This window comes from Hemibagrus wyckioides, linkage group LG15, assembly GCF_019097595.1.
Source record: "Hemibagrus wyckioides isolate EC202008001 linkage group LG15, SWU_Hwy_1.0, whole genome shotgun sequence".
NCBI lineage: Eukaryota > Metazoa > Chordata > Actinopteri > Siluriformes > Bagridae > Hemibagrus > Hemibagrus wyckioides.
In genome coordinates, this window is record NC_080724.1 from 15,148,055 (window position 1) to 15,175,347 (window position 27,293).

Below are 27,293 nucleotides of genomic sequence, written 5' to 3' on the forward strand. Positions count from 1 at the left end.
TGCAATCCATGAAAATTAAAACCTCAAGCATAAGCATAAAATACCTCAAACTTCTACATACACGGGAAAATGAAACCAAAAGCAAAACATCTAAAGATAAAAAAAAATCAGATCTCTGTTACTGTTTTTGCAATATTGTTTGTAAAAAAAAAACATTGCCCTTATGAATAAAGCTGTGTTTAATTTATTAGATAACCTGTTGTGGAGAAAAGGAACTTCAGTAATTGCTATGTCTGACTCCTCTCTCTTCTATGGCAACCATGTTCCAGTGGGACCTTTAGACTCACTAACACACACTCATGTACAGACAGAAACACACACTACCCTGACAGACTCTAGGGGCCAATTACTTGATAATGGTGAGAGGTGACAATTTGGAGCTGAGTTGTGTTTGCCGGTACGCTTGTGCAGCACCAAAGCAGTTACAAAGCCGAAGTGTAGCAATTATATTTTTGGAAGAAAATGTTAAAAAAAATATGTTTTAAAAAGACTTTGTTTAAAGGATTACACATGAGCCTTTAAGGAATTAAATGCAACAGAAAGGCACTGATTAGAGATCAGAACACATTTAAGTTTTATAATTCTATACTGTATTGATTAAAACCATGTTCATTCAGCATGTGAAGCATGTGCGATCATTTCCTTCTTACAACAAGTTCTTTTCTCATCCCATCAATGCTAAGCTCTCATTTTCTGTAAGGGCCATGCAAATCTCTGTAATTAGCCAGGATACACCTCAACCCGAGAAACAAAAGCAAAGCAGGTGGAATGACAGACACCTGTGAAGGATAAAAAAAAAAACAGATGTAGGTGAACATATGTGAAGATCTTACGGGGCTTACTCCAGCTCCTTTTTAAAAGGTGTTAGTAGGTCAAGAGGTTATCTTATCAAAATGTTAAGGACAATACTGCAGACAACTCTATAATTTTCACCATAGTGCAAACTATATGAATATCGAGCATGACATAAACTGGGCTTTAATAAAACATAGAAACAAAAAAGCTAAAGGTATCATCTATAATGGAATATATAAAGGAAAATACTCCACAAGTTAAAAATGAAGAATGAAGTTATGTAAAAATGATGCATGACAAAAACAGCAATTCCATCACATAAAGCAAAATCAACAGGAAAAGAAAAGTAGATGTGTAATCTACCTTTTCAGACAAGGTATGGCATCTAATATGTAAAATGTCAAAAATAACGTACAGGTAAAAAAATACTACAACCGGAAGGATCCATAAGCTGGCTGAAGGATCTAAAATATTAAGACGTGTTGTTACTAACACTGTACGAACACCTAACACACTATGTTTCTTGCTGGTATCAAATATACTTGTTTGTCTTCATTTTGTTCTAAGGGTATAAAATCTTTTGCAATGGACTTATACTCAATCACTTTATTAGGAACATATGTACACCCGCACATATCCAATCAGCCAATCACGGGGCAGGTCAACAGTTTCGGTTAAAATTCACATCAAACATCAAAATAAAGGAATAAATGTGATCTCGGTGGTATCATTCAGGCTGGGTTGAGTATTTAAGACACTGCAGAGTTTACACAGACTGGGGCAAAATACACAGAGTGAGCAGAAGTACTGGGAGTGGAAATGCTATGATGAGAGAGGCAAGACTTCAAGTTAACAGGAAGGCTATGGTAATTAAAAAAAAAACAGCCTTTACAATTTTGGTGAACAGAAAAATATCTTAGAATTATAGCATGTTTAATGGCAAGAACAGGAGTTTGGGGTTACAGTGAGTAAATGCTCATCAGATACTACACAGAAGATGTCACTTAGTCTGATGAATCTCAATTTCTGCTGCAACTTGCAGATGGTAGATGCAAAATATAGTCTGCATGCATGCTTGGACCCATGCTTTCCTGTGTCTAAAGTTGCCGGTGGTATAATAAAGTGGGAAATGCTTTCTTGGCATACTGGGCTCCTTAATACCAATCAAGCATCATCTGAATGACATGGTGTATCTGAGTATGGTTGCTAACCATGTACATTCCATTATGGCCACAATAATTGTCTTATAATAGGTTATAATATTCAGCATGATAATGTTCCATGTTATAAAATAAAATACAAATCATCTCCATGAACATGACAGTGTGCTTCAATGGCTCTACAGTCACCAAGTCTGTGTATAGCATCCTTGGGATGTGGTAGAAAGGGAGATTCATAACATCTGGCTGCATTACTTGTGTGATTCATTCATGTAAACATGAATCAGAATCTCACAGAAATGTTTCTAACAAAGAGCTGAGGGGTGTCCTGCCCAGTATTGGTATGCTGTTCCTATTAAAGTGGCTGGTGAGTGTAGGTGACAATAGAAATATAAATTTTGTGAAAGACATGCAAATAATGAACCAAATGCTTTCCTACACACCATGTGTGCATTTAATACAAAATAATATGAACAGCAGCATGCCATAAAGCATTTATATTGTATATATGCATTCATTTGAATCAGAAAGAGAATCATTGTCTCTGTTGCTGAATATGGTTGTGATGTTGTGTATTGAGAGCTTGGGCAGTGAGTTGAATGTAGGTGCTGTCTGAGAGGATTACACAGCTCTGATTGCAGCATTCTTGGTCAACGGCGGCATCTTCACTCCGAGGCCTTGACCTATTGGAAATGCACTGGGCTTGTGATGAATGTCCTTTTGCGCTGACCTTGCGTGACAGCCGCAGCTGATACCTATCTCTACCCAAATGAGGTTTGGTTGTGCTCCACCGCTTCACTCCAAACCCTCATTTGGAATGCAAATAAGCAGATGCTAAACAAAGCACACCTTTCAGCAAGGCCAATTTCCTGGCCTCTTTCAGTGGCAGTAAAAGTAGGGGCCTCCACTCCTGGACAGCGAAGGAGAAGAGCTTCATCCAGTCGCCCAGCTAATGGAAGCGTCCCTTTGTCTGCTGTAGTGCCTACGATGAACATTTTCCTGCTTCAGTGATCAGGATGCACAGCATGCTAGGCCTCATGATTCCCCAGAGTGAATGGCTAACTAGAGGCCAGATTATGTAGACCCCCAAATAAGTACTCGAGACTTCACGTTTCTTGAACACACAATATTCAGAATCTCCAGGAATAAAGAAAGGGTATTTAAGGGGCAACTTAAACCATTCTAAGGAGCATTTTCCCCTAATTAATCTCAATATCTCTATTCATAATCTGCAAACGAAAAGGTGTGCCTCAATATATTCTAAATAAAAAGCCTTTAATACTTTCTACATTTATTTTCTTTGTACAAATTCATTTTTTGCATCCATATGAACAACTGATTCTCAGTCATAATAGTTATATTAGTCAATTCCTAAAGACAAAGCTGCACTGGTAAAGGGATCTAGTTAAGCGAGATTAATTACATAGGTGAGCTAGGCCATTGTGTCTTACACTTCTGAGTATCAGGTAGTCATGGGAAAAACCACAACCTATTGTTCTGGCATAATATTCATTCAAAATGGAGAAGTCACCTAGTCATTAACATCTTTAACATCATTACAGCCATAAGGCCATAAGCCATATAGGCCATTCTCTGGCATTGCGATCATAAGAGGCTAATTATTTGGCCAAAAATACCCAGGACTATTTCAAAGATGTGGCACAGAATGACATTTCCAGACTTTTATAAAGCATGAATTTGTTTTATATAGTTTTTGCCTAAATTAGTCTAAATTATAGTTTAATTGAATGAAAAAGGGAAAGCTGCTTTATGCAATATATGCACAAATAATTTAAATAATGAGACAAGACAGTGATAAAAAAAATATATAAGAAAAAATCAACAGAAAATTACTTTTGAAAAACCATGACCATGTCACCTCTCTGTTAATGTCCTGAGCAAACGCCATGTCTATGGCTAAGCTCAAAAAAATGCAACTCACCTGTTGCTCTTTGGTTCTGATAGTCTATAGGTTCTTTTGCTCTCTTTGAACTAATTGCAACTCTTAGACATAAGATCAATATGAAAGCCTTAACCACATTGCTTAAACTACTCCAGACAATTACAGCAAGAGTTGCAGCCCAGTTTGGCAGCCTGAAGCAGACAGGGATTAAAGGGGATGCCTCCAGGCTCTCCTACACCCAACAGATAATAAGTCCTGTTTCCTGACCAGACTTGTGTTACCTGCTTTTCAGTTTACCTGCTGTCAGTTTTATGGTATAGATTACGTATGGATGAGTTGGGTGTAAGAATACTTAGATGGAAAGGGGTAAAGGGCATTTTGTTCAAAATCTCACTCAGACAGGTGAAAGACAGGCCAGTGTCTGCAAACATTTACAACGCCAGTTTATTCGGCATAGGGTTTGGGTTTCATTTAGTATGCAATAGTCTCGTTCGACCACAGAAGCCAGTTTCTAAATCCCATCTGAGCCACACACGCAAAGTTGAGCTGACGTCATAAACGTTCGCAAAGCACCTTGGGCTGGGGCAGGTGGAGGCCATCCTCCTCAAGAGCAGGATTGGCTAATGACAGGGCCAGAGACACACCTGTGAGTGCTCTAGCTAAAGGGGATTGGCTACAGCCTGAAAATTACACCTGTGGGGGTGGGGAAAGCTACTATATGTAAACCAAGCCGTTTACAAATTCAGTCTCTCCGCTCATGAGCTTAAACAGGTCACAACTTCTCCAGTGACTTTGACATCTTCAAGAGACGGAGGCTTCGCCGTTGCTGTTTACCTTGCTCTAGTTATGCGTCTACCTTCTAGATGGGATGCAGTCGGTCCCAAAATCAAGATGGTCTCCTTCCACCTGAAAGTGAGGCGTACTGCAGCGAAAAGGGCGTCGAACGACGAGAAGAGGGAAGAGGAAGACAAGTCTCCGAGGCGGCACTACTGACTTACCGACAATGGTATCTGGTTTCGAGTTCACGGGACCACCCTACGGAAGAAACGGGTAATTTTTTTCTAACTTCAAATAAGTATTTTCCTTGTTCCTGGTGCTATCCTTAGTTCTTGCTTTATGCTTTGCAGTAAACTTAACTTTCGTTCTCTAGAAGTTGAGCGTATTAATAGGTTGGTTCTCAGACAAAGAGTCTACAGAAGAATTGTTTGTTAGCTTGTTAAGGGAGGACTTTTTAGGTTGAATAGGGTCATATCATAATCTGTATCAGATTCCAGCCTATTTAAATGGAAAGAAAAAGAGAACACAATAGACACAAACACTCATTCCTTGACTGGATAGACCAGTTTGGGCAGGTAGAGGCAAACCGCCAGACTTGTCAATGGGGATAAAAACGAAGGCTTTAGCTGCTTTCTTCTGCCTGATAGCATGCCTTTAGAAGAAAACTCTGAGATGTCTGTAAAACATGGGAACGTATCTGAAATTGCCTCTTGGAATCATTAACCATTATATAATAGGTTCAATGATTTACACAGGGCCTTTGGAAATGTGTTGCTGTGTTAAAGAGGATATCATTTTAATTCATTCCTTATTTTAAAAGTTTTAAAAAGTTAAAAAGATTGTTTATAGATCCGGTAGGAGTTGACAATGTTGAACGTTTAAGCCTTGCTTTTGCTTCGGCTTTTCTATCGAGACTTTAATGGCTGGGAGTTAGGCTTGCCTTTACATGTCTCTTTGGCATATTTAAGAAGAGCCAAAACAACAATATTTTTTTTCTTCTTACTTATTATTTATTTATTTTTTTTGCAATTTTTAGTCTATAGTAACAAGTTGGCTACTTTAGTGATTCTATTTTCAACTCGTAGTAGTTATTTTTGTAGTCATTTCTGAGATGTTTATCATATTGTTGAACATGCAGGCAGCAAATTAGATATTTATGGCTTTTTGGAGGGAACTCCATATCAGAGAGGTGGTCTGGAGCAAAGAGAAAATGTCGGCCAGGCAGCACAATGGATGCATAGTGAGGTGGAAGATTTTGATTGGTGGGAGGAGGAATATGACTCGGTTTCATTCTCTCATCTGAATGAGTCATTTGTCACAGTTTTATAACATAGGAAAAGAATCCTGTTTCCCTACAGTTGAATAAAGCTGGGCAACACCAGGTCTCAGTGTAGATAAAACGTAATGTTGGTTGAGATTAAGATTATACTAGATGCTGAGTCCAAAGAAAATGCAGGGGCTGGGCTGTGACTGTGTGTGTGTGTGTGTGTTTGTTCCTTCATGAGGGTAGGGACAGGAAAATGGCGTGTTAATTACTATGCACAGGTGAGAGGTCAGAGAGGTTCGGCACACTGGCGTTGTTTGCTTAAGGACAGCCATTTTAATCTGTGTGACTAAGCAGTCTGCTTCAGTTCATTTTAAGTTCATGTGTGGAATGTTTTATCCTGCCGAGGATTCGGTCAGCCATTTTGGATTCTTCTAGATAGACATTTGCTTTTGACATCATTTAGAATATTTTTTCTCCCTTGCTCGTCATGAAACTTATGAAAGTATGGTCACACACATTTTGAGATTTTGAAATTTTGGTACTTCATTACATTCTGCATTTAGTGCAACATGTCTTGATAAACAGGTTTATTTCATGCAAATGCTTCACTCTTTTCTTCCCTGCCAGCCAGAAAGTGAGATGATGGAAGATTCCTATAAAAATGTGAGTGGTTAGGAGAGATTCAAAGCAAACCATCACAACGGTTGACTCGTTTCAAACATTAAACACTTTAGGGAAAGTGAGACTGTATTAGCATGATAGAGTTAAAGGTTAATTCATTAATGTTTCATTGCTGGGTATGGCAGTGCTTGGAATGAAATAATAATAATAATAATAATATTAAAAAAACAAATAAAACAGACAAGAGTCATTAAAATTGAAGCACAATTAGAGCTGGCACTGTTAGTCCAGCCTTTAAATAAGCATTTGGGTTTCCCTTCTACACACAGCCAACAAATTATTGATTAAGTTCAGCCTGGTTTACTCTTCAGCTTGTTCGTTTCACTGCGGAGTCACATTCCAGTCAGGAGATACCCGATTACACTTCATTCGTGTAGGCAGTGGGAAAAAGTTCAAGCTGCACCTGACTTCGACTCAACCACCTGCCCCGAATCGATGAAAACGCGTTGCTAAAGGTTAAGGGTAAAAATAAGTATAAAGATGTCTTGTTGTTTACTTCACTCTGCTGACTTTAATGCTTATGCTCATTCAGTTTCTCACTCTTTCTCTTTCTCTCCCTCTTTTTTCTTTCTCAGAAGGCCTGCAGCACTGGTTTATAATGCTGATGATTAACTAAATAGAGGCTGCAGTCTGGGAGAGCAGGTCTGCTTGGGGTTTTCATTTCATGGGTCCTGACTAAGCGAGAGGAAGCTGGAGCCTTCTCAGGCGCTTAGTAGAAATTTGAGATTTTTTTTTCTTTCTGTCCCCCCTACTCCCTTTTTTGTCACATTCTTTACCTGAGTCCCTTTCACGACGGTAAGGTTACAAGTTCTCTCCCTCTCTCTCTCTTGCTCTCTTTTTCTCTTCTCTCCCTCGTGTACATGCTTTTTTTTCCCCCTCTTCAATTCACCCCTTTTAGCTTTTACTCCCACTCTCTCGCCTCATTTTAATTCTTGCTTTCTTCTCTCGCACTTCTTTTCTTTCCCTTGTAATGTTGACCTGATGAAAAAATAGATAATTATTAATGTTATTTAAGTACTTATACATGTATCTGAGGTCTACTTTGCTTATATCTAAAGCCTTAGAGAACAAAAAAAGTAGTTTTTATATTATTGAACACTGTAAATGTAACTCAAAAGCTGTAAAATTACTAAAAATCAACAGACTTTAGAGATCAGCCATACACTGCATGGCTCTAAACTTCAGATGTTATTCAGTAAACGAAAGGTGTGTGTGAAATGACCTTCCACACACAGAACTTGGCCACAAGTCTGTCAGCTACAGCATTCCTCCACGCTGTTGTCACTGGCCACAGTGAAACAGAAAGCCTAGCCTAGCCCAGGGCTAGCCTTAGCCTTTCCAACAGTCAGCAGCTCTAGTGAAGGAAGTGTCTTTTGTCTCCCACAGACGATGAAGCAACACCCAGTTAGGCTTTTGTCAGAGTATAGTGTAGCGTGATGGCGTCTTTACTCAGTGTTCTATTGTAAGCTCACCCAGCTTCCACACTTTGTCGAATCAGACCCGTCGGAACAGGTTTGGACAATTATTAACTGTCTCCGTGGCCCACTCTCTGCTTCAGCTGTGTGGCTTTAGCGCCAAGAACAAAGTAGTCTCCTGCATGTACTATTCTAGCTCTACCTGTTTTTATAAGCAGCCGTTTTGTTGGCATATATCCCCCTCAATGCCTCTGCAGTGCCTCAGGGCAGCAGGTTTACTGTGTATGTGTGTGTGTGTGTTATCAGGCTCAGCTCATCAGAGCTAGAGTTTTACTCATTTATGATGGCTACTATCAGATCTGATGCAACACCAGGGTAACAAACGCTGCACAGCAGGCTCCTAACAGCAACGGTTCTGAATGCCATCAGAAGGCTTTTTGCCTTTTTCACTTACTGCCTTTTACCATTTACACTTTTCCCTCATTCTTATTCCAAGCATTATTTGGACGGTCTTCGCCATCTTACGAGGCAGCATTGGATATCATCACTCTCTCTAATACTGCCTGGTAATGATGATGATGGCTCTCCGCTGACTCCAGAAGAAGCCCCAGCACACACTAAGGCGGTAATCTATGAGTTTTATGTGTTTTATCCTCCAATCCAAAGCCACTTGATGTTGATCGATGGCACTTAGCACCCATCTTACCTGACAGTGCTGGACTGTGTATCTGATTTCTAACACTGTCTGGTAACGATGTTTGTTGGGTGACCCAATGACTGCAAAGGATTCTCTCACCACTTTATCATAGGTAACATACTTAGCATGTCAATTAAGCTAAGTTTTTTATTTCATTATATCTAACCACATTTTCCAGGTCATTGTTTTAGCATGTTGTGTCTGAAAGCCGGTTTGTTGGTTTGTTGCCATTGCTAGGCACCCAAAAAGAGAAAGAGAAAACAAACACTTGGCACTGTGCTGACCGATGCCCACATGATGTTTCATAGCATTTGTTTGATCTTTATTTTAACTGTTAGGAGAAAAATGCAGTTTAGAGCAGGTGGGGATTTTTCTATTATGTTGGCAATACACACACAGGTTTTTCAGGAATCTTAGTTTTTACGATTCCTTGTAACGTTTATACGATGACAATTCTTGGAAGATTTTCAGAATGAAACTTTTTCAAAATGGTGCCTTTGGGATAATGTAAGAAATACTAGATGGGGATTTATAGCCTGGTATGTAGCACATGCATATTATTGGGGTTGAAATATAATTACTATTTATTAAGCCATTAAAGGTTAAACCTACAAGGTCAGATCAGGAAAAGCGTGTGTCACATGGCTGGATGAGTGGCATTGTTTAATGTTCGGTTAGGAAGATATAATCAGAAGAGAGAGAGAACTTGGGGGTGGGGGCGGCTGAGGGGGAGTCCACGCTGCTTGACTTTGTTTTATTCACTTCCCCGTCCTTCTTTTTTCCGTCTGCTCAGCCCCACCCAGCTTTAGTTAAAGAATACTGGTCCGTTGGCTGTTAAACCAGACGTGCTGAAAGCTGTTTCCTCATCCCCTCCCCCTGGGTTCTGGGTGCCTTTTGTGATGGCAGCCGGGCTCTGATTGGACAAGCTCGTTTTACCTGCGTGGCACATCCTGCAACTGACATATGAGCTCACCTGAACATGATAAAAATAGAGTTACCGACACCCTACACTCTGCTGCTCCTCTTCCCATTGCCTGGTTCTGCTCATATATCTTCTGCTCATATATATATATAAATACTATAGATGACATTTATTCTGGCAGTATAAGACATTTACGTGTAGTTCAGTGCCTGAGCAGAGCAAACACATAGATCAGACTTTGGGAAAGCAACACTGTAAAACTGACAGATTATTGGAACTAATCTATAACCTATATTTAACTGTTTACCTATCTTTGTCTTTTATCAGGATTTTAAAAAAAAAAACACTACACTCATACAATGTCTAACATAGCTTTTTTACAACATACTGTTTGGTTAAGGTGGAAGTCTCAAATATTAAACCACGCCCATATTTGCCCGTCTGGGGGAGTTTTTCATTTGTGTGTGTCACACGTGCATGAAACTGAGTCATGTTTGTTATTCATGGCCTTTTTTATAAGTGCGTGTTACAAAGTCTACCTTCATTTACCTTCATAAAGAGGCAGTACTTCAGGCTTCAGGCTTTTCATCTCTTCTTTTGTTCTCCTGTTTTCCCCTCCGTTCTTTCAAACTTCATTGTAAATATAATTTGGATGACTACAACAGATGGTTTTATTGCTCTTCGGTCACTGCATTTCATTTCTGCTTTACTTTCTAGTACACTAAATTCAGCCCAGTGGATGATATATCTGTTTAAAGCCTGCTAATTGGCGTCTTACCAGACATGGTTAGATCTGATTATTGTGTCTAATACTGTCTGGTAATGCCGTCCATTACATGGCATCAGCGTCCAGATGAAAGAAGAAAGGAAGGATGCTCCTAGGATGTCATTTTCATCCCTGCCAGATGATGTCTTTTAATTAATATTATTATTGTTAGTATTATTAATAAGGAAGTAATAGAAATGAATCACTTACAGAATGTCCTGAATCATTTTGCCAGTTTAGTCAGGCCTTTAAAATAGAACAGACTGTGCTGGTTTAATCTGTACGAGGAACTATGAACCCAACACTGGAAGACTGCTGCCATTTAAAATTCTCTTCCATGTGTCATGAGTCAGAGTTTCTCTCCTCCTCTTCATGACAGCTGTGAGTCATGTTTGTCATCCATCATCCCATCTTCATATGTGTGTTGAGAGTTGTGTACCTTTCACAATATAATTACATAAAGTATGTAGCCTTCGTATTAAGCAACATCTGGATAAATATGAATGTTACGGCTGTTGTAGCAAAAAAGAAGTGCGTTAGCTGCTCAGCAGCGTGTTCTCATTGTGTTGTCATGGTAACTGCCCCCCTCCCCCAACACACACACACACACACACACACACATGGGTACCAGGTGCCCCCCCCCAAAAAAAGACAGCTTAATATGTTGACTACTAACTTATATAACCCAAATGATTGTTTCCTCTGCAGTTACTGGGTTCATGGTATGTATTGTGCTAAAGAAAAACAAAACAGTGAAATAAAATAGATGTAACATCAAGATGAGCATGTCTGTGGCATTTCTTTAATTCCACTCGAGTCAACATTACATGTGGTCAGGTAAGCTATATGTTAAAAGGTGTGAGTAAATCTTGGCCTGTTCGCCTGCTCATTGTGTTCAGCGCGGAATGCCTGGCTCTAATGGAGAACAGATCTGGTTACATGTGAACAGAGCTCCCTTTTTAAGAACCTCAATTAACCCGCGAGCTCTCCCGCTCTGCCAAAAGTTCATTGTGTTTATCCTCCAACCACACAGCCAACGGTGCATCTATCTGACACAGACACAAGGGCATCTACAGCTCCATTTCACGTCATATGCATGCTCATGCAGGTGCATATGAAGTTTATATACATGTATATAATATTAATGACATAGTCGAAGGTTCTTTTTAAGTTGTCTGGTCAAGTTGATGTTCTCATGCTCTCCTTCAGACCACACAGCTTGTTTGAATGCTTGTCTAAGCCACAAGATAACATTAACGTAACAGTTGCAAATAAAACAAAAAAAAATGTTTGTATTTTCCCCCTGGCACTTCAGGCTTGATCATTAGGGATAAATAGTAAAACATTTTCCTATGTTTCTATACTTCTGTAAAGCTGCTTTGAGACAATGTCCATTGTTAAAAAGCACTATACAAATAAATTTATTTGAAGTGAAATTTGGTGTCATGGTGTGTGAGCTCTATTAACCAGAGCAGAATAACAAGAACTAATTTGCAATCAGTTTTAAGAGATATTATTTTGTACCTTTCGGTAAGATTTCTAAATATTTATATATAATAAATATAAGTTTCCAAGGGTTTTGTTCACCTGCGTATAAAACTATATGATATTTAACTAGAACTATGACTGATATTTTTTTTATTGAACGGAGACTCATTATAGACATCAAATTTAACACGATATTTTAAAAAAATGAATTCTTTTTTTTTTTTTAAATTGTTTTACGAGAATATAAAAAGGAAAAAAAATGGGTTTGTTGCATTGATTTCAATGCAAACTTGATCAAAAATAATGATAAAAACAAACAGGCTTGTCTGGAACGAGGTCAGTATAGTAGCCTACCATTTCGTGACATCACCACAGAAAGCCATGGAGGAATCCAGCACTGGTCTGTGCACGCTCAGTGCAGTCCAACTAGATTCCTCACTCTACTGGGTGAGGTCAAACTAGGTTTGTAAATGAAATGGAAGAAGTCGAGATTAACATGTGGGCTGTGTTTTGTAAGACGGTTGTGACATACCTGTTTGGAGATTATGTACTTACACACACAGGGAACTCCCTGGATTGTTTAAAAGCCTTTTGCGGGACTAAAGAGTGCAGTATATTCATTCAAATGCCACTGTACAATCTTTAAGAAAGCTCTTTTGTGTGCTTATGATGCTCGTGTCATCTATAGAAGTCAAAGAGATTTTTCAGCAGAGTAGTAAATTCTTTATAACTGGTTATGGCTAATAGGTGACATAATGATCCTAACATAGGAAGTCATACAAAAATGAACTTTTTGACAAAAAAAAAAAAAAAATGTAATGGACAATCCCTCTCAAATCCCATCAATCCCCCAACAAGATAATAAGGCCCAGGTTTACTACAAATAAAGGTTGTTTGCTTCCGGATCAGAAGCATAATTTTCACCTTCATCTAGGTCATCTCTCTCTCTCTCTCTCTCTCTCTCTCTCTCTCTCTCTCTCACACACACACACACACACATACACACATACACACACAAGCAGATGGTGAGCCAGGATACATGGCTGTAAAACAAGCCTGTTCTCTATGTACACCTCCACTTGGCAAGGTGGTTAAAAAAAAAAGAAAAGAAAAGTAAAGAAAAGAAAGAAAGAGCCTGTTTCAGTTAAGAAATAAAAAGAGATTTAAGGTACTACAGAATTTTAAACTGGTCAGAGTCATCGTTTCCGAAAAATAAAATATGTGATAGAATATACTGCATGTGCTAAATGAACTTGTTCTGTAGATTTTTCGAAACTGTCATCCATTAACAACATCAAAACAGGTGTGTGTGTGTGTGTGTGTGTGTGTGTGTGCTAACAGGGAAAATGAGATTACAGTAACTGTCAGTTGGTCCTGGGTGTGTCATTTTAACTCAACTGTTATGCTGAGCAGTAATTGCTGGATTGTACACCGACAGATGGCCTAAAATTGGAGATTCCTGAAACATGCTTAGAATTTTTCAGATTTGAGGAGTATGAAAAACTAAGTATTTGTAAAAAAAGAAAAAGAAAAAAAAAAACATTTGTAAGAAAGGCTGTTTAGTCAAATTTTACAGTAATCACTGATTATTCTATTTTATTTTATTTGTTTTACATAATTTAATATGCACATCATTTAACCCCTTAAACCCTGGTCTATTATTCAGTTATTCACATTAATTCCTAGTATTCAATATCTGGAAAGAAATCAATAGGATGTGTATGTGTGTGGCCAGCAGCTGTGAGAGTATTGCTGTAAGAGAGAGCTTTAATGTCATTCTTTCTTTACATATCCTGGCTTTGGAGGTTGGGCTCAGAGCACAGGGTCAGCTATGATACAGTGCACCTGGAGAAGGGAGGGTTAAGGGCCCCACAGTTTTGTGGTGCTGGGACTTGAACCCCAACCTTCTGATCAACAACCCAGAGCCTTAACAACTTGGACTACCACTTGAAAAACCACTGGGCCTAACACTATTGCTTAAGGATCACCAAGCCATCACCAAACTGTTCCCACAAAGTTGGGAGCATGAAATTGTCCAAAATGTCTTGGTATGCTGAAGCATTAAGAATTCCTTTTTAACTGGGACTAAGGGGCCAAGCCCAACCCCTGAAAAACAACACAAACTCAATGATTTGAAGGGGTGTCCCAATATAGTGTATGTACTTTTAGACAAGAGAGTTTCTCATTGGTTTGTTGTATGCTTCATGAGAGTTCCTCATGGCTTTTGGGGGATGTGGTAGCTTAGTTGTTAAGGCATTGGACTACTAAGTGGACAGTTCAAATCCCAGGTCCATCAAGTTGCCACTGCTGGGCCCTTGAGCAAGGCCCTTCACCCTCAGTTAAGATGAAAGATAAAAGTTGCTCAGGATAAGGGCATCTGCCAAATTGAAATGTAAATGCTTAATAGTGTTAGATCTTCTACTTTAGAATTCTACTGAGAAATGCTCTGTTTAAACAGATGCCCTAAAAATCCTGCATTGTTATTTTCTTCTTTATTTTCATGTGACAACAACACGAATCGGCATAACACTGTCAACTGTGCTTTTATTGTTCTAGAGGCAGCAACAGCTTAGCATCATGGATAAACAATTTAGTATTTTGACTTTGATCAGGGACTCACTCAAGCTGAAATAGATCCAGGCCTGTCAGTGATTGACAGCTTCCACATTAGTGTCTGACACTTGAGAAGGAGGCTGTCAGGTCAACAACTTTATTGCCAAAGATAAAGAAGACCCTGAAGGTGCTGTCGGTTTCATTGCCAGCCAATGGCGAAGACACCGATGTGCATGCAACACCAATCCTATTCACAAGGTACAATATTTTCTCATGATAAAATTAGGCCATGCACAAATACGCCAAGATGGAGAGATAACAGCTTTTGTTATGTGGAGATCATGAGAAAAATAAATATATGTATATATATATATATATATATATATATATATATATATATATATATATATATATATATATATATATATATATATATAGAAATTTAAAATTAATATAGAATTTTTTAATTCATATGCTGAGTTTATATGTAAAGCTTGTTAAAAGTAAATGCAAAGCAGTATGCAAATAAATTTGAATTGAAAAATAATAATAATGAATGGCCTCTTATGGCTTCTGTAATTTTAGGGTTGTACGAACTGTGAGAAATCACATGAGATTAAAAAACGTATATATAACTTTTACTTGTATCATATGAAGTTCATGTGACTTTTGTGTAAGCTCTAGCTCCAGTTTGGTACCAGATTCCACATCTAGACTACACTATGACTATACATTCTCAGAAATAACAGTACCATTCTGTAGCTTTACTTGGTGCCATTGAGTGTACCTTTAGTATGTATCTGTTACCTGGGATGGTGCATGAGGTGTACATTCAATTACCTTAAATGTAAGTACATCAGTGATCCAGTTATGATCTTTTTCCAGTTATAAGTACATACAAAAGGTACAGTAGAAGGTAACTTTAATGGTACCATCCAGTCACAAGGAAAACTACAGTTTAATATCTTTATTGCTGAGAGCCTTTCTGCCATCTCTTAGAACAAGCTTCTTGTTGCACAAAATGTCCCGTTAAGACGATGAGGAATGGCAGAAGAGGAACATTTTTGGTAATACCCGACACCGGATCTTGTTGCCTTGTGGCAAACGTTATCTAATTGCATACAATAGACTGAATTACCCAACACACAAATCCATTATGACTGATGCTGCATTCTCATATTACTGCTGCGTTAGAACTGGCGGCACTGCTGCTGAATGTGTTTAAATCTAAGGGTTGGTATGGAGAGCATAAGCCGTCATTTCCTTCAGTATACTTCTATTGTTCTATAATCCTATTCAAAATGACACGACAGTTACTAGGAAACCAAGTTCCCAGGCAACACAGAAGTTGTTTACTCTGCTTCTGGTTAGTTTGTTCAGCAGACTCAGTATGCTGCTTCAGTGCTTTCGGTGTTTGAGACAACTGTAAAAAAAAAACAGCAAGCCTCAGCAAGCATTTCACCTCACTTTAGATCCATTGATTCTTTTACTGAGGTAAAATTAAATTCTTTTTTTTTTTGGTGTTATTAATGTAGCATTTCTGTAGTGACTACACTATTTTAGACAAGACACTGCAGGTAGAAATGACAGTTTGGGTCAAGGCAATCACTTGTTTACATTGTAGAAACCAAATGTAAACAACTCGGCAGTTATATAGTAATGGTGATAGGAGTGATGCTTTAGCTCCACCCACTTGGCATAATCACATCACGCTTGTTTCCTCCTATAAAAGGTTTTGTTTTTACTTAGTTGTTTGGAAACCTAAAATCATATATATTTCTTTTCATAACAGTGTGTGGTCATTTCTTAAACAATTTCTTTATCTGAAGAGTGTCCCCACAGTGACATCATCAGAAATCCACCGCCGAATAATTTCTTCTCAATCCATTTTTTGAAAGGATTCTATTCATGTAGTGTCTTGCTTTCAATCTGTGGCCAATGTAACCCTGGTGTCTCCGATTCAGCGATGATCCTTTCCTTTTTTTTTTTTTGTATAAATCCTTGTTTCTTACACGCCTGCATCTTTTATTTGTTTGTTTATATGGTACATACAAAAGCTGAATAATAACTGACATTTATTCACACGTTCACTTATTCAGCATATTTTTGTTCCCAACATCCACACACACGCTCCAGGTGGGCAGGTCTTCATGACACGGCAGGTGGAAAATACTTTTTCTGCTTCAGTAATCTAGGTCAGCAGCGGGCAGTTGTGATAGTGATGTCAGTTGGGAGCAGAGTAGAGGTTCTTCAGAGTGCTGAGGAGCTGCAGGTTGAGGATCATGTCTGCACAGACTCTCCAAAAGCCACGGAGGAGCAGCATGAAGAGGAGGGACAACTGCCAGCCGTTCTGGGAAAGACAGTGACACTGGAGCCTGTGGGCAAAGATAAACAGCACAAGAGGACGGAGGTGGAGAAGTCTCGTGGGAGAAGGCGGGATGCTCGGGGGACGAACAGAGAACAGGTGATCCAGGCAGATGGCGCTGCAGCAGGTGTGTGGATGCATGTGCGTGTAAAGGGGAGAGGGGAAACACTGTCATTAACTCAGGTCGCTCTACTGGCTTGCTTAAGCCATATGTTAATTAGCCTCCTGAGATTTGCATGGTCTTACCTGAGAACATGTTTGCTATGAAGAAAAGCAAGATTTCTCAGGTTAATAGATATGGCGGGCATTATCTAGCTGTGTGAGAAATACCAATGTATTCACTTCATAATTTAATACCTGACCATGGGTTAGATTAGAATTGTCCAGAGTTTGTATGTGTATTCTACTGACTAATTATCTAGAGCAGTGTCCTTTGTGATACTACTCTTCTCTTCATCCTTAATCCAACATACTGCAACAAAACTATATTTAACCATTTTTCAGGTCTTGTGGCTGTGCATCAGTGACAAAACAGCCCCACAATACAAAGATCTAAATATCATCAGTTCACTTCTAAAATATCAATTTAACCGAATTCACAGTTTCAAGGTGGCACCATTAATCATTTAATTATTGCTGATGATTATTCTTTGTCTTATTTTTAAACCATTTCCTAACGTGCCAGTGACTGGATAGTGTTACTGTGATTGACAGGGGAGAGAAAGGTATGCTCTCCCTCCCACCCAAAGAGTGCAGCCAATTTCACGATCAACACAATAGAGGAAAAAGTTTCCTCACATGGGAGCCCCATTTCAATTTCCGTTTTAAAAGCTTTTCCAGAACATTTCCCATTCAGTGAAGTAGGCTGAATGGGTTAAAATGGAAGCATATCTGTTCTGCGAGTCATGTTTGATGACACACCTTGATTAGAGTTTTAACTGATAACACAGGAGAATTGGTTTCTTTTTCTTGCCCACGGCACTTTTCGAAACAGAGCCTGCGCACATACTTACATAACAGGCTAGATTGCTGGTTGTTTTAACTGCATACCTTCTTGTTGTTTCCCCCCCCATGTACAACTGGCCAGACTCTGTCTGCTCGGTTGAGCGCTCCCGGAGTGTGTGTGTGAGTAGGAGAGCTCAAGTAAAGCACCAGAGACGAACTGTACAGGTGCACAATCTACAGAGGAGCAGAGACAAGAGCCCAGAAGAGCCACAGGGACCTGGACCCTTCTTCTATTTTGGAGGAGGAAATGGGGCATCCATGTGAGTGAGTGAGTGAGTGAGTGAGGGAGGGAGGGAGAGAGAAAGAGAGAGTTTGTGTGGCTGTATTCAGGAGTCTAATAGCCTGAGGGTAAAAGCTTGTCCTTTAAGTATAATATGTCATTATTGCTGTTGTACTTCCCTACCAGAATCACTAGTTGATATCACAGTGGTTAAGGTGTTGGATTACTGATTGGAAGGTTGAGTTTGAATCCCAGGTCCACCAAGCTGCCACTGTTGGACCCCTGAGAGGCCCTTAACCCTCAATTGCCCAGTTGTATAAAATAAGATAAATTGTATGTCACTCTCTATGACGTACTCGAGCGTATACCAATGTAAATGTCATGGCATCAAACAGCTGGTTATACACTGTCCTAAGTGCTATGACATGTTAAAGTCTTTTTGTGTTATCAGCGCTTCTTCATTAAGAAATAGCCTAATAAAATAACCTGATTTATATTAGTAAAAAAAATTTGTGAAATTAAATTAAATAAAAACAGATCACATTTGTTTAAGAAACCTAAAAATATACAAAGCTGTCTAAATCTATATACACTTGATATGTTATTTAGTGTTGTTCCATACTGTGAGAGCAAAGGCTGGCAGCGTATTTACAACAAAACCCGACTGGATTACAGACTGAAATGGTGTGAACTGAAATCTTCCCATACCTACTACCACTTCAGAGCAGGTGATTAACCAACAATGCAATTTTTTTTTTTGCATCAATTCATTTCATTTGGGTAAATTTTTTTATGATTTGTCTTACCAAAGGTGAGCAGCTGGTGTTCCAGATCCCAAACAACAGAGTCTTGACCACTAAAATAGGTCTTCTGAACAGTCTCAGAGAATATGACAGGGTCATCAGCAAGATCAACCATGGAAAAGGACAAAGGTCAATTATTTGTGTATGTAATATAGTGTAATATAATAATAAAAAAAATTTTTTTGGAATGTAACTTATAGCAATAAGACTGGAAAATTTACAGTCATTTTTCTGGCAACATGGTTAGAACCAACAGCTGTAAACATTCACTAATCAGCCCTAGCATTTAAACCACTGACAGGTGAACTGAATAATATATCATATAAAAATGTTTATCTTATTACAATGGCTTTTGTCAAGGGTTGGGATATGTTAGGCAGCAAGTGAACAGTCAGTTGTTAAAGATGACATGCTGGAAGCAGGATGTAAAAGAATCTGAGCAACCTTGACAAGAGCTAAATTGTTATGGCTAGACAACTGATCAGAGCATCTCCAAGCAGCAGGTGTTGTAGGGTATTCCCAGTATGCAGTGATTAGTACCTACAAAAAGTGATCCAAGGAAGGACATCATGTGAACCGAGCTACAGGGTCATGTGCCCCCAATACTCAGTGATGTGGGGCATGATGGAGATGTGATAGCTTGTGGTAGCTTAAGGCATTGGACTAGTGATCGGAAGGTTCGAATCCCAGGTCCACCCAGTGGCCATCTCTGGGCCCCTGAGCAAGGCCTTTAACCCTCAATCTCTCAGTTGTATAAAATAAGATATATTAAACATCTACCAATTGCCAGAAATGTAAATGAAGGTTAGTCTATCAGATGTGATCCCACAAAAGCGCTACTGTAACACAAATTGCTGAAAAAAATGTAACTTTGGCTCTGATAGAATGCTATCAGTACACAGTGCATCACAGTTTGCTGCATATGCAGCAGGGTTTTGGTGGCACAAGGGGGTCGTACAATACCGAGCATTTGGTTTTAATGTTATGGCTGATCGGTGTGTATAGTAAAGTATTGTAATAAAGTAATTCAGTTGATTTGCTTATTTGGCTGATGCTTTGTAAGATAGCAGCTGATGCAGGACCCAACTGATCTGAAGGTTAAGGGTCTTTCTTAAAGACCCAGCCATGGCAGATTTGCTGAGATTTGAACACATCTGATCCTCTGAGCGGTAATTTAGTCTTAACCACTGAGCCACCACAACTAGCACAACTAGCTTGCATATATTTAAACACTTCTACCACTGAATTTACTTGTATTAAGTAAGACCATTAGCCTTCAGCTAAGTTGTATTTTGCATCAATTGCTTGCTGCAGTCTCAAAAGGCATTAAACAAATGAACTGGGTTATGTGCTTTTTTTTAAAACAAAATAAAAAATATTGTGTAAATAGTTTTGTATAAAATATTATATATATATATATATATATATATATATATATATATATATATATATATATATATATATATATATATATATAGTACAAATGTATTGGCAAGCTTTTTCCTGTTGAAAGGTCTTTGATTTTAAATGTATTATTTCTTGCAGGAGACTAAAGATGGCCGAGTTTATTCCAGACACATTTCGTATGGATGTAAAGGTTGAGAAGGAAGCCTTCTTTTCTCAGCAAGAGGGTACACTGAGACTGTGATCAGTAGCTAAACAAAACATGTCTGGCAGCTTGGAAAAACTCTACTAAAAACATTCTACTAAAGCTTATTTTACTATGGGCTTCCTGGATTGAAATATGATTCTCTTTTGCATGAATTTTAAAAATTTGTTTAACCCCCAAAAGAGCATTTAAACACAAGCCTGATGGTCATTTTATTTTCAACTGATTCTTTTCTCAATGACCGTCAGTTCGGAAAGAATCACTCTGATATTAATATATGTACATTAGGTAATTAAAACATTTATAGGTTCAGCTTTTATCATGTGTACAGCGTGTGTAAGAGCTCTTCTATGTTTGGATTATTTCGTAACAGTGCAGGAGGATCATGAGCATTTCAACAACCTGTATCTGATTAATAAACTACATTGATCAGACTTCTGTCCGTTTGCTACGGCACATAGACAAATAAATCTACTCACATGATGTTTTGGTCAAAAAACACGAATAATCACATTAGCATAAATAACTGGAACAAATCTGGACAAAACAAGAAGTTTACTCTATATGACTTTAAATGTCAGGTGAATTTGTTAACACAATCAATGACTCTGTTCTGTTCTGTTCCTGATTCAGGATTAGGTGTTGACAAAAGCAACATATGGATCTGCAAGCCAACCGGACTGAACCAGGGTCGAGGCATCTTCCTTCTGCACACACCGGAGGATATCGCAGCCTTCAGAGCCAGGTTGCAGATGTTAGCAGGCAACAATACAAACAAGAAGATTCCTTTCAGTATGTCAAAAGCAATGATTGCTCAACGGTGTGTATTAAAAAAGTTCTAATACCTATAGTAGCCATAGTAAGTTTAAATCTATAGTAAATCATTTTTAGATCTGCATTGACATTAAAACATGTTGCATTTTTGAAGGTACATCGAAAACCCTTTGCTTCTAAAAGGCAAAAAATTTGACGTAAGATCATACCTTCTTATCGCCTGCACCTCACCCTACATGGTGTTCTTTCGTCATGGTTACGTTCGGCTGACCTGTGACCTTTACGATCCAAAGTCCAACAATCTCACTGCACACCTGACCAATCAAGTAAGCTCTCATTAATTCCCATAATATACGTCTAAACAGCTTTGCCCAGACACAAGATGTTGGAAATGCTCTCTGTTCTGAGTCCTGATCATATCACTGCCTGTGATTTAAACGCAGTACATGCAGAAGAAGAATCCTCTGTACAGCGTGATGAAGGAGGAGACAGTCTGGTCCATGGAGCGCTTCAACAGCTACATTAATGAGAAGTTTATGGTGACAAAGGGTCTGCCGAGAGACTGGGTTTTAAAAGTTTTTACAGTGCGTTCTAGTCAAGTTTGGCATTCATTTTAAATAAATTACTTCATGTCATCATCATCATCAACAACTCCCAATTCACAAACTAACTAACAAATTACAGATTTTCGGTGAATACAAAAGAATAGATGCGTCTCTTATGGATGCGTCTCTTAACTCTGCTTGAACAACATAATATGTCTGCTTTTTGCTCAAGGAAATATAAATTCAATCATTAACAAATAACTATTTAATCTTAGTTTAGAGTAATATATGAATAACCTGCTATCCTAGCTATATCCTGTATACTAGCTTTGATTTTTTTCCTGTCATTTTATTTTTTACTTATAATAATAATAATAATAATAATAGATCTTCTTCTTTTGGCTTTTCCCTTCAGGGGTGGCCACAGTGATTTATCATCTCTTTCCACCTATCCCTATCTTCTGCATCCTCAACACTTGCACCCACTAGCTTCATATCCTCATTTATTACATCCATATACCTTCTCTTTGGCCTTCTTCTTTGCCTCCTTCCTGGCAGCTCCATGTCCAACATTCTCCTACCAATATACTCACTCTCCCTCCTCTGGACATGTCCAAACCATCTTAATCTGTCCTCCCTAACTTCATCCCCCAAACGTCCAACATGAGCTGTCCCTGTGATGTACTCGTTCCTAATCCTGTCCAACCTTGTCACTCCCAAAGAGAACCTCAGCTCTGCTACATCCAGCTCTGACTCCTGTCTCTTCCTCAGTGACACTGTCTCTAAACCATACAGCATGGCCGGTCTCACCACTGTCTTGTACACCTTCTTGCTGAAATTTTTCTGTCACAATAATAATAATGGATGCAAATGTTTAACTTAATCTTAGGAATGGAAATATAGGTAATAAGCTTTGTTCATTCATTTATGTCAATGGAAGGTCCTCAAGGATAAAACAAACATGTATGTACATATATGTGTATCCACAGAGAAGAATGCAGCAGATAATGACTCACTGCTTTCTGGCTGTCAAATCAAAGCTGGAGTGTAAACTGGGCTACTTCGATCTGTTTGGTTGCGACTTTTTGATTGATGAAGACTTCAAGGTGAGATAAGCACACCGAGATTTATAGAAGACAGAAACATGGAAATAACTCACAGTGGGTAAAAGGGGGCTTATGCAAAATAAATGAATTCAGGATTAATCACTGTAACTAATTTATCATTCTTTTAATAAAGTTGTGTGTAAATATTTCATATGACAAACCAAACCAAAAATTACTACATTACTACTACTAAAAAACTACTATGTTAGCAAAAGTTTCAGTTGAGAAATGGCAGTAGCCTGTAAATTAGCAAGCACGTTCACGTTATGGCTAATTACACATTTAGCGACACCCACAAAACAACATAAAAGGGAAAGCTCACACTGAGGTAGAAAACCAAAATGAGGCGGAAACCTCTTGCCCTTCTAACTGCAATGTACACTAAATCTTCTAGCAATGCAGTGTATCAGCTACCATACTCACACACACACACACACACACACACTTCTCTGCCTTATAAGGCACCATTTCTTTTTTCCTAAGTGAATGGCTAGTCTTCATTAATGGACTTGTATTTGATTGCTCTCTTTTAGATCATTAACATGAAGTTAATAAAATGTTCACTAAACCCACTAAATAAGAACACTAAACAAACTGCTAAGCTGCTAATGTTGGCGGATAACCACTGCTTTTTTTTTTTCTCTAAAGTATAATCTCACTTATCTAGTTAAATGTCTAATTAATGTCAAACCCGTGGACTGAAAATAAACAGGAAACTGAGGTCTTAAAACTGATAGGGCAATCTTTTCAGTTCTTTCAAATGTTTTGTTTTTCAGTATTCCAACGCCAAAATGAATCTCAGACATCTTGGTGCACTGAAACTCAGTCCCACCCTTTGGTGTATTTTAAATTTTACCCGTGCCAAGCAGTTGCCAGGCAACGCGTGTTCCTGCAGCAGTAAACATGTGGTCCCCAGGCCAAAGATACTCACTCACTGGATTATTATGCATTCACATGTGTGCAAAGAAAGAAAAGGATTTAAGCGTGTATTCACAGCAGGTGATGTTCTACACATGAGGGGCACATTGAAAGAAAAACCAGTAAAGTGTTAGCCTCTACAAACAACCAGAACATCTTCAGTGCATTGATTCTACATGTCTCTGGAACTACACTGGCATGATAAACACCTTTTTCTCAAAAGATACTCCCTCAACTGGTGTGTTGATGATGATGGGGGAGAACATTTTGCTCCAAAAACTCCATTTTCAGTTATGTTGAGATCTTATACCACCAGTGTTTGAGGGTATGCACCACTTTATGCAAGGGATGGGGGGGGTGTATCTGATCGGGTTAAAGTTTTTATAAGAAGATATTCAGTCTGAAGAAGTGATAAGAGATAAGTGAAAGCAAACCATTCCGGCAAAATGCCACAGAGCCACATTTATTTTGAAATAGTCACCCGTGTATATGTCCCGATCTATTTTTAGTTGAAAATTACCAAAGACTAAAGTTTTAACATGTGTCCAGAAAGCAAAACATAATTTAAGCTCCATTTTGCTAGGCATTATTATCATAATGCCCAAGGTTATCAGAAGTTGTGCCTGACTGCTGCATTTGATGCAACAGCTGTTGCTTATGATCTGATTGCACAGTGAACTTATACTCAATCACTAATTAAAATACCTACAACAACATTTTTAAACAAGAAGTAACAGCAGGAAATATGCTCTATTTGTGTTTTGACTGTTTGTCAAATCAGGAAGTACAAATTCATATTATAAAAATCGACCTTACAGTTATGCCGTGAACCCACATTGCTTTGCTTTCGTCTGATTTTTTTCACCCAATGGGTTGATATTTTATTTTCTGTTCTATATAAATGCGGTAAAATTGTGGCTAGTGAGGAAAGGATGCCATCTAATGGTTAAACTTTCATACTTCTAGATTTTCATACTTACTAGAATTTTCTTCAAATCATATATTACATTAACTGGTAAAATTAAATAAATACTACGAGTACTGTACCAGCAGTATGTACCATTTCCTGTCTGTGTATTATTCTGTGCAGGTCTGGTTACTAGAGATGAACTGTAATCCTGCTCTTCACACTAACTGTGAAGTGCTCAAAGACGTGGTGCCCAGTACAGTTAAGGAAACTCTGGGTGAGAATGTGCATTGCATGCCAGCCGGTGCAATAATACATATTTATCTCAGCTATCCAAATCAGCTAGCCATTATGAGCTGCACAGTATAGCACTCTTCCTGTTTTTCAGACCTGACCCTGGAGATCTTCGATAAATGCCGCTGTGGCCTGAAGCTTTTGCCTCTGAGCAGTCAAAGAGATTTCGTGTTACTGCATTGTGGCGACACTGCGGGGGTGTTAGCCACCAAACAGAGAAGCAGAACAGCAGGACCTCTCAGAACAGTATGCTCCAAACAACGATCCAGATCTAAGAAAACACAGCAAGCTGCGAAAATTTCAGGCTGTAACTGGATATCTAATACATGCCCATCTCCCTCTTTGAATATTTCATCCAACACCCCAGATGCTTCCATTCATACCAGCCCACCTTTACTAAATTTAACTAATGAACAAGCTACCTCATTCACTTCAGCCAGCCATCTCGCACCTTTCTCAGGATCCTCATTCCTCCTGTCCTCCTCACACACTGATTATTGTGAGGTTTTAGAATCAGCCCAAGATACTCACAATACAAAATCTGTAGAATTTACCCGAAGTCAGCTGCAATCTTGCAAAGCCATTGCCACACACATGGATAACACCTGGCAGCAACTTGAAATGACCCCTGCGACCTTGGACCTTAACAAGTCAGAGCATGTGAAGGCAAAAACTGCAGTTATATCTCTGTCTAGACCTATGCTGAATGATGACTCCAACATCATGAGCAAGCTTATAACTGATGCTGGCCAAGCAGAGGAAATGGATGCTCAGAAAGAGGACTGGAATCAAATTGAAGATGCAAGATAACGCTTTACTTATGGATACCATTCATGCCTGTTTAAAGCCTTCCGGACAACTGATATAAACCTATATAAATAAATAAATAAATATGACTTTGAAATACCATAAGTGCACTGAGCTATTTTTAGGTGCTTTTCTCACTTTGAAAGGGCACAGTGGCTTAGTGCTTTGCACATTTTGCCTCACACCTCTGGGGTTGGAGGTATGAATCCCACCCCCACCCTGTAAGTGAAGAGTTTGCATGTTCTCTCTTTCATTCAGAGGTTTCTTCCAGGTACTCCAGCTTCCTCCACCAGTCCAAAACATGCACTGTAGGCTTTCGTGGCATCTCTAAATTGTCTCCCACCTTGTCCCGAGTCCCTGCGACCCTGTACAGGATAAATTGTATGGAATATTTATGAATGGATCTCACTTAACTTTGTATGATCACTGATGCCTACTGGAATAAGCCTTTATAAATGTTAATGTAGATTTATGTCAAATGTCGGCTTTTTAGGCTTTAAGTTTAGGCAGTCTTAGAAACACTCACCTTAGGTAATTTTTTTATATATAATCATGTAAAAGGTTGTGTATGTAAATGAAAATAGTTTTGAGAAAGTGAAATCAGAAACATACTTGCTGCTATTTTGGGTTGCCAGATCTGGCTTGACATAAAGCTTATCAAAAGCATTCCAGTGGACAATCTCTGTTCTTATTACTTATTATAGTCATGTTGTCTCTATTACTAACCCTTCATGCTAGAAAGCAACATGTTGCTCAACTTGCTATCCCTCGTAGACGAGTAGTGAACAGTTCTTTTGTTTTCTTGTAGGGGTACACTGTCCAGATTTTATTTTTATGATAGCTATATTTACCTAGTCAAACATACTGAACATACATTAAGTAACACACTTATCAGTATAAAAGTTGTTTTTTATTATTATTTATTTACATTTTCTGGCCAGATTAGCAAAGTGAGCTAAACATACTGAAAGAGACACCAACAATTTCTGCTATTTTGTTCCCTGATTTATTTTAGTATAAAATATCTATTTGACAGAAAGAAAGGTTAAACCACAGTTATACGTTTTTCTTCCATGTTCGCACATCAAACAGTAAATGGGAACTAATTGCAGGTAGGAAGTAACGTTGTCTGTGGGGAACTGAAGAAATGTTAAACCACAAACATTATAGGATCAGTCCCAGGAATCATTCAGTCCAGTGGCTCGGCTTGCCAATGTCCGTTACACATGCATGTACTGAGAATATGATTAGTCACTGGTGAATGGTGAATGTGGGGTAAAGGGTTAAACCTTTTATTAGTTTCATGTATTACAGGTCAATAAATAGTCAATAAAGGAAGCTCACAGTGTGACGAATTCATTAATTAATAATTCTGTAGCAGGACAATAACCACATGTTGCCACTGACCCATTTTATTCTCCTGCTAAGTGACAAAGAAATTCAGCACTAACACCACATACTGCCAAGCACATGACAGTAAACACACCTCGTCATTCAGCTGTGGTTAAGGTTGTTG

The 27,293-nt window shown here is 38.6% G+C and overlaps 1 protein-coding gene across 1 annotated transcript; it reads left to right on the forward strand.

The window, feature by feature from the left end:
* The first annotated feature begins 4,526 nt into the window (after positions 1 to 4,526).
* On the forward strand, positions 4,527 to 27,239 carry ttll10 (tubulin tyrosine ligase-like family, member 10). The gene is made up of 12 exons (XM_058409696.1): positions 4,527 to 4,908; positions 16,612 to 16,916; positions 17,877 to 18,054; positions 18,624 to 18,742; positions 18,826 to 18,946; positions 20,363 to 20,448; positions 21,060 to 21,246; positions 21,355 to 21,526; positions 21,644 to 21,784; positions 22,735 to 22,851; positions 24,860 to 24,953; positions 25,065 to 27,239. Exons 1-12 carry the CDS (start codon positions 4,862 to 4,864, stop codon positions 25,778 to 25,780), a joined length of 2,283 nt encoding a protein of 760 aa, XP_058265679.1. The 5' UTR covers positions 4,527 to 4,861; the 3' UTR covers positions 25,781 to 27,239.
* Positions 27,240 to 27,293: the final 54 nt, after the last annotated feature.